The sequence below is a fragment of the Malus domestica genome, chromosome 07 (assembly GCF_042453785.1).
Source record: "Malus domestica chromosome 07, GDT2T_hap1".
NCBI classification, from domain to species: Eukaryota; Viridiplantae; Streptophyta; class Magnoliopsida; order Rosales; family Rosaceae; genus Malus; species Malus domestica.
Window position 1 is genome coordinate 11341442 of NC_091667.1, and position 8856 is coordinate 11350297.

The 8856-nt window shown below is 38.9% G+C and overlaps 1 protein-coding gene across 1 annotated transcript; it reads right to left on the reverse strand.

The window, feature by feature from the left end:
- Positions 1–685: 685 nt before the first annotated feature.
- Positions 686–1873, reverse strand: LOC114826019 (ethylene-responsive transcription factor 2-like). The gene has a single exon (XM_070824648.1). The coding sequence runs from the start codon at positions 1670–1672 to the stop codon at positions 836–838; it is 837 nt and encodes a 278-aa protein (XP_070680749.1). The 5' UTR covers positions 1673–1873; the 3' UTR covers positions 686–835.
- Positions 1874–8856: the final 6983 nt, after the last annotated feature.

The following is an 8856-nucleotide window of genomic DNA, read 5'->3' on the forward strand; positions in this document are numbered from 1 at the left end:
TTGATGGGGGAATTTGGCCAAAATTAAAGTTTGGGGGGGGGGGGAATTGACTAATTATGAGAGTTGAGGAGGGAAATTGGCCAAAATTAAAGTTAAGGAGGGGGGAATTGACCAATGGTCACAAGTTCAGGGGTAAATTGATGAATACCTCTAACAAATAAGCACATTACTCAACATTTCAGTAATAATCTAATCATTAACAACTACATCATTTGGTTTACAAAATTTGGTTTAAAAGTTTGGTCTCTCAAACATTACCCATATTTCTATTTGTGCCCTGTAATTATGAAATACAGTATGGGATAAGTATATTAATCCTTATAATTTATATATAACAAATTTCCTTTTAATAAAATATTAGTATTTCTTTTCACTGGTAAGTGAGAGATCTTAAATTTAATTTTTGTCAAAAATGAATTAGAATTATATTATTGCTAACCATTGTGAGGATTAGCCCACTCCCCCACCTCCTTAATATAGATAATATCGTTGTTCAGAAAAAAGAAGAAGAAGTGAGATGTGCTATTAAGGATCCCTAACTTTATTTCTTATTGTATCAAACCAAAACCTCCTATATTGATCTCTACCACTCTTCTATCAATTACATACTTTATTTATTATTTATTTCTTCAGTCATGTAAAAAGAAAAAAAAAGAAAAGAAAAATATCCTACCAAAAGGAAAAGGAAGGTACCTAATAAATCACAAAAATTTAGTCGCCATTAACGATCATGTACAAAACGGAAGGGTGGAATAAAAAAAAATCCAACGCTTTACACGTGGGGAATCTCCAATTACTCTAAATAATGCAACAATTAACCAGCATTAGATATTAATCATAAACCACTTATCAATAATTCATGTGCCATTGGGGACACTGTTGTGTTAAGATCACCTAGCCACTGATCAACAGCAGCTAGCTGGCTCATCTCAACCATCTCTACCCGGCTTGTGCTACCCGACTCGGCTTCAGCCGCCGTGCGAAGTCCAATATTCCTCCTTTTCGGCTTCGGCGACCCACTTTCTGACGAGGAAGAAGAAGTGGAGAACTCCGGGACACGCCGCTTTACTGTTACTCGAACCGGCTCACATCCCTCCGAGCCAATAAGGTGAGGGAAGTTGAGCTTGGCTTTAGAGCCGCGTATCTTAAAAGCGGCTTGGTCATAAGCCAATGCCGCACCCTCAGCCGTCTCATAAGTCCCAAGCCACACTCTGGCCCCGTTCTTCTTGGGATCCCTAATCTCCGCCGCGTACTTCCCCCACGGCCTCCGTCTCACGCCCCTGAAGTGCTGCCGCGACGGTGGCGTGTGAGTCTCACGCACCACCACTATCTCTTCTCTGACAACCTCCCAAGGCTCTGGTTTCACGGGTGTGCTCTCAATAACATCAACATGATGGTGATCTGATGATGGACTCCACTCGTCTGTGCCATCAGACAGAGAACCAACAACGTCATTAGTGTCTTCCAGTTCCACTTTAAACGGCATGTCCATCCAACTTTCCGTCGAGAAGAGGGTGCTGAAGCTTAAACTCTGGGAGTGCATTGGGGGAGGACTGCCTGAAGCTGTTGGTGATAATTCTTGCAAAGTAGTATCGAAATTATCGTCGAGAAGGTGTTGCCGAATCGACTCCAAAAGAGAAAAATCAGACACCAAGCAAATATCTTCAAACATTTTTATTTGTTAGGGTACTGGAATTGGTTTTGAATAGGCTTTTGGAGGTTGAAGGATGTAGTAGTAGTACTGTAGATACTAATTGTTGTTGTTGTAGTGGTTTAGACCTTGTGTTGTGTGTATTTATACGTGGGCAATGAGGTATTGCTTATAATTGTAACTTTCTTACCAGTACTGTTATCATTTCCATGAAACTTCATTATTGATCAAGGTTTCCCATATGCATTACATGTTACAATATTTGTTTACTAAATAAATAAGTTACTAATTTCGTGGGTTTAATTAATTGATTCATCTATTTGTCACTGACTCATATCATTTATTTTTTATGTATTTCGAAAACAGTGATTTCAAGTGGCTACATTGCAGCATGGCAAGTGGGCAGTGGCACAATACAGGTCAATCCTTGGCCTGAATTATTGTATCTCAATGTTGGTTGGTGTCTTGGCGGTAGCAACTATTAGGAAAATTATCCTTTCATTTCATTATCTCAATAAGGTTACACAATGATGCCTTATATACTAGTTACTCACTAGTATTAGATAACTAACTAATTACATCTTCATCAACTAATCACTCACTAATTATAAAACTACCATAACAACCTTAACTGTTTACAGTTTTACCCTTATTATCCCTCCTCAAACCTAACTGAGGTAGCCGAAGGGAGAGTTTGTTCCTGAGAAGATGGAATCTGTGCTTGGACAGAGCCTTGGTGCAGATACAGCAACCTGATCTTGAGTACACACAAACAAAACTTGAACTTGATTAGCAAGCACTTTTTCCCGAATGTAGTGATAATCAATCTCCACATGCTTGGTTCGAGCATGGAAGATTGGATTTCTAGCCAATGAAATGGCAGAAATGTTGTCACACCAAATCTGAGGGGAAGAAGGAAGATCAAGACCAACATCAATTAATAGCTTGCATATCCATGTCAGTTCAGCTGCAGTGTTAGCCAAGGATCGATATTCAGCTTCGGTCGATGATCGAGCCACAGTAGGCTGTTTCTTGGCACTCCAGCTTATAAGTGTGTCACCCAAATAGACACACAACCCCCAGTAGATCGGCGATCAAGACTGCAACCGGCCCAATCAGCATCAGAGAAAGCATTGAGAGTAAGAGGTTTAGGACATTTTGGAAACCATAAGCCAAAAGACAGAGTACCCTTTAGATATCGGAGAATGCGTTTGACTGCCTGAGAGTGAGCTTGTCTTGGACAGTGCATAAATTGACAAACCAAATTAACTGCATAAGACAAATCTGGCCGTGTCCATGTTAAGTATTGCAAACCACCAACTAAAGATCTATATTCCTCAGGTTTATCAAGCAGAGAAGAGTCATGATCCAATTTAGTTGTACTAAGAGGAGTGACAAAAGGTTTGGAACCTTCCATGTGTGCTTTGGAGAGAAGATCGAGAATATACTTGTGTTGAGAGAGAAGGATACCAGATGATGACCGCTTGACTTCAATACCAAGGAAGTAATGAAGAGGACCAAGATCTTTGACAGGAAATAAAGAACAGAGCTGAGAAATAATATCTTGGCAGAGTTGAGCATTCGGTCCAGTAACAATAATATCATCAACATAGACCAAAATGAAAATCAACGCAGAAGCCTTCTTGACAAATAGAGAATGATCATTTAAGGAACTTGAGAAACCCATAGACTTCAATGCAGTGGTGAGCTTGTCATACCAGGCCCTGGGGGCTTGCTTGAGCCCATACAAAGATTTATGGAGATGACAAACATGATTTAGCTTGGTAGGGTCTTCAAATCCTGGTGGTTGGATCATGAACACAGATTCTGTCAAGGTACCATGCAAAAAAGCATTGCTGACATCAAGTTGATTGAGAAACCAATCAAACTTGGCAACCGAAGTGATAAGTAACCGAATAGTAACAGGCTTGGCAACTGGACTAAATGTCTTAGTATAATCAATGCCTTGCTGCTGATGGAAGCCTTTGGCAACAAGCCGAGCTTTGTACCTATCAATGGTACCATCTGGTTTTCTTTTGATTCTAAACACCCATTTCGCACCAACCAAGTTTTGAGTGGGATTAGCAGGAACTAGAGACCAAGTGCCAGTTTAAATGAGAGCATTGAGCTCTTCTTGCATTGCTCGACGCCAATGAGGATGTTTGGAGGCTTGAAGATAGGTAAATGGTGTATAATCGGGAGAGAGATCAGAAAAGACGGGATACTTGATTGCCATAAGTGCTTTGGGTTTAAAAATACCCGATTTGGATCTGGTTTGCATGGTATGAGTATTGAGAGGTATTGAGGGTGCAGAAAGTGGATGAAGGAGAGAGGGAAGAGTAAGGTTAGGTACGGTAGTAGAAGATGGGACAGGAAGAGATTGGGATGGAGAGGGTGAGATGGATTTGGAGATAAGAGAGGAGACGGAGTGGGAGAAGGCTGAGATAGAGAAGGAAAAGTCAATGTGGTTAGAATAGGATTGAAGGGTTGTAAATGAGAAGAACTAGAGCTGGAATGTAATGGCTGAGGATGATTATTTTGAGCAAAAGGAAATGTATCTTCAGCAAAAATAACATGCCTTGAAAGATACACTCTGCCAGTGGAAGGATCAAGGCATTTATAGCCTTTGTGGTTCAAACTGTACCCCAAAAAGACACATTCCTTGCTTTTGGGATCAAGCTTGGAAGTTGTATAAGGTTTCAACCATGGGAATCATTGGCATCCAAAAATTTTCAATGAGATGTAATCTGGAGATCTGTGAAATAGTAATTCCCAAGGTGAGAAGTTGGTGGTTGTTGATATCCGATTGATGAGATAGATAGCTGTGGCAAAAGCTTCAACCTAATAAGAATGAGGAACCTTGGATGCTGCTAGGAGAGTTCGAGCAGTTTCAACCAAATGCATGTGCTTGCGCTCAGCACAACCATTTTGCTCAGGTGTGTGGGGACAACTTAACTGATGGGAAATGCCATGTTCTTGAAGAAACTTGATAAACTTGAGACTAAGAAATTCCCCACCAAAATCAGATCGCAAGATAACAATCTTAGTACTGAGTAAAGTTTCCACCAACACTTTGAATTGCACAAATGTTTCAAAGACATCATATTTAGACTTGAGAGGAAAAAACCAAGTATACTTGGTGTAGTCATCAACAAAAATGAGATAATATCGATATCCATTAACAAAAATGAGTGGGGCAGGACCCCATACATCAGAGTGCAGGAGCTCCAGAGGCCTATTGGATGTACAAGAAACAGAAGCAAAAGACAACTTGGAACTTTTGCCTAGAGCACAACTGGAGCACACATATTTATTTAAAGCACTGGAAACTGAAATACAAGACTGAGATGCTAGTTTTTAAGTATTTTGAGGGCAAGGTGACCCAATATGTGATGCCAAGTCTGCTGTGAAGCTTTAGCAGAAGCTGCAAATGCCTTTTGATTACCAGCAATAGAGGATGTATGAAATGGATAGAAACCAACTCTCACAGGACCTTTAAAAAGCGTTTTCTCCGAAAAAAGATCCTTCACAATGAAGTGAAAAGGATACAAATGAATAGAACACCAATTATCAAGAATAAACCGATTTACGGAAATCAAATCTTGCTTAAGATGAGGAACATGCAAGACATTTTTAAGATCAAAACAATGAGAACCAGTATTAAGTGTATAAGAACCAGAATTGAGTATACGCAAACCTTTGCCATCACCAATATACACTTGCTCAGGTCCAATGTACGGCTCAGGATTCTGCAAATTTGTGGAGGAATGAGTCATGTGCGAGCTCGCACCAGAATCAAGAAGCCAAGTAGAAGGGGTAGAGGTATGATAAGCAGCTGGAGAATTTTTGTTACCAAAATTGGGATTCATGTACTGAGGACACTCAACAACTTCATGATCTAATTGGTGACAAATTTGACAAGAAATCTTTCTGTGAGAATTTTTGTACTGAGAACGAGGACCACGATTGTAACGATGATTGTCCTGAGAACTGCGATTGAATCTTTAATTTCCCTGAAAACCTTGATGATTCCGCTGTGAACCAAGATTTGTGTAATTACGAGATTGAGAGAAATTGCCACGATTCAGAGGACCATAGGATTGTGAAGAAGATCCGTTCTGAGTAAAGAATGCTTGAGCACCAAAATCACCAAGAGGTGTGGGAAGAAGACCAGCAGAAGCATTAAAAGCTTGAACAGGAGCAAATGGTGAGGTTTTCTTGCGAGCAGTCAATTGAAGCTCCTTACTCAAAAGTAGCCCATGAAGTTCATCAATAGTGGTTGAACCCAGGCGAAATTGGATTGCATCAATGAAAGACTCATACTCAGAGGGCAAACCATGTAAAATTACAGAAATCAACTCAGAATCTTCGATTGTAGAGCCTGCATTTGCAAAAGCATTTGCGATTTCTTCAATTTGTTAAAGGTAGAGCGCAGCCGTAGAATCACCCTTCGTGATGCTACGAAGACGAGAACAAAGCTCATGAATGTGCGATTGCGATGCAGGTGCAAGTCGCGATTCCAATTTGGACCAGAGCTCACGGGCCGAATTAACTCCAACAATATACAGAATTAGGGCATCCGATAGGGTAGAATTGATCCAAATCAAGATATTCTGATCATTCTCAAACCAAGTAACATACTGAGGATTGAGAGTAGAGATTTGATTACCCGATGAGTCAAGAAGGTATTTCGACGGAGCAGACATTGTGCCGTTAATAATTCCGGTGAGATTGTACCGGCGAAGGATGGGAGCGAACAGAGCACTCCAGGTGAGATAGTTCGTCGATGTGAGCTTGATCGGCACCATAGATCCAATATTTTGGATCGTAATCGACGATGCCGTCGAGGAGAGAGAAGAATTAGGGCAAGAAGCAGAGCCAAAAGAAGGAGATCCAGCCATGGTGATTGCTAGGTTTGGAAGAATCGAAGAGGATGAAGCGGGAGATTTCTAGGGTTTGAAGATTCGAAGAGGAAGAAGCGGGAAGTAGAGGGAGAGGATCGGCTGTCGTAGGACTTAGGCGAGTGATACCATATTAGGAAAATTATCCTATCATTTCATTATCTCAATAAGGTTACACAATGATGCCTTATATACTAGTTACTCACTAGTATTAGATAACTAACTAATTACACCTTCATCAACTAATCACTCACTAATTACAAAACTACCATAACAACCTTAACTGTTTACAGTTTTACCCTTATTAACAACTAGCATGCATCCATGTAATTGTCCAAATAACACCCTCTTATATATATTGCTAGAGCTAATGCACTCAATATAAAGTAAAGAGTAATGGTAGGTAGATTAAATTTTTTTTATAGAATAAATTTGTAAATTATGTGATATGTTACCAATAGAAAAAAACATGTTAATCAACATTTTAAAATAATCTAATTATCAACTACTACGTTATATGATTTACAAATTATAGTTTAGATATATAGTTTCCCTATCATTACCTAAAAATAAATAATTGAAAAAATATATACAATTGGGTGACTTTTGGATCTATTGGGCTCTAAAATGGAATAATATTCATCATCATTTGTTCTTTTTTCCAAGCTAAAGAACAAAAACTATCACTTCGCTAATTATAAAATGGGGAAATGAACTACCAAAACACTAATACTAGCTAATTATTTCGTTAGGTATAATGGGCACTATAATTATTATAGTAGCTGAAACAATTCTAAAGTTGAAAAAAAAAACATGCTTATAAATGGATTTTTTTAATTTGAAAATTGCACATTTACTAAATTTAAATTATTACATTGGAAACTATTGGAAGATAAAATAAAAATAATTGTTTTTTACATACATATTATATTACATAAATTTAAATAGAGATCTACAGGAAATGTCTAACACACGTTCAAGGCAGTCACCAGCCTAGTTTAATGGCAGCTAAAATTTTATTGTCATTTGTCCTTCCACAATAAGTTGTGTATCTTTCTTTTCTTTATCAATCAGATCGAATCTTTTCGATTGATTGAAAAGAAAATACTTGTAAACAAAGTTGTTGCGTGGGACTCGGAAGACAGGCCAACGGCACTTATTCCTTTTTCAAATTTAATAAAAAAAAAATCATATTACTCAACCTATCAAGATCCAATAAATCTGTCAAAACTTTTCTATAAAAACTGGTAAAGACTCTTCTGGTCACACTCACACCCCCGAATTCTGATGTCGTGCTTTGATCTTCCAATCCTAACCTTTGATATTAAATCGGATATGGTTGGAGAATCATGTTATTATTTTGAACCTTTACTTTTCATGAAACAGACAGTTAATACTATTACTAGGAGGAACCTCCCAATATCCAAGCTAATAAAGCATTAGGGGGAAGCAAGCTTAAAGGTCGGTGTTGATCGATTGCACGATGCCTCTCTTAGTGTTGACTCTAAAAATTACAAAGTTCATGTGGCACGTAGGTTGAGTAACTGAATAAGCTAACTACGAACTTCAGTAATTGATTGCTGATACAGGCATGTCAATTTGCCACCGAGCTTGGATGTGCGAATAATTCTGAGTATGGTAATGTAATGGAATGTGCTCCTAACTCCTGAATAGAGGACCTTGACCAAGGATGGAACTGTAAAGCAACAGATTATGTTGCAGAAGTGTGATATTGCAGAAATGGTGATGACGATTTAGAGAGAGATGACAGAGAAATGTAGAGAGAGAGAGAGAGAGAAATGAATTGTTGTAATGTTTTCTTATTACTGAATTACACTCATTACATTTATTATATACTCTCTAACATGCTTACTCACTAAGTCTCCTTATAACTACCTTAAGGCCCCGTTTGTTTGACCTTCTTAAGTTTCACTGGACTAAATTGGCTTACTAGTCCAGTGTTTGGTGCAAGCGGGACAAAGTTTAATGGGACTAAGTCGGACTCGTGCCGACTAAGTCCTTCACTGCGTGGTCTTAGCGAGGCCCCTCAAAACGTTTGAGATTGCTAATCCCGTCTCTGAGCTTGCGTTGTGTACAACAATGTCGTCTACAAGCATGCCTCTTTGCAACTCCATTTGCATCCATGCCCAGATCTTAAACCCAGATTTGAAACCCAACCCACCCATGCCCATATTCAAAACAAAAAAGCAAAACGAAAACAACAATCCCAATAAAAATTCTTCTCTCTTCCTAGAAAATTCCGAGGTGTGAGAAACAAAGGCAGCAAAGTCCATGGCGATGGGT

Excerpts from the sequence above, each read along its gene's own strand:
- LOC114826019 (XM_070824648.1), bottom strand. The coding sequence starts at position 1,672 with ATGTTTGAAGATATTTGCTTGGTGTCTGATTTTTCTCTTTTGGAGTCG.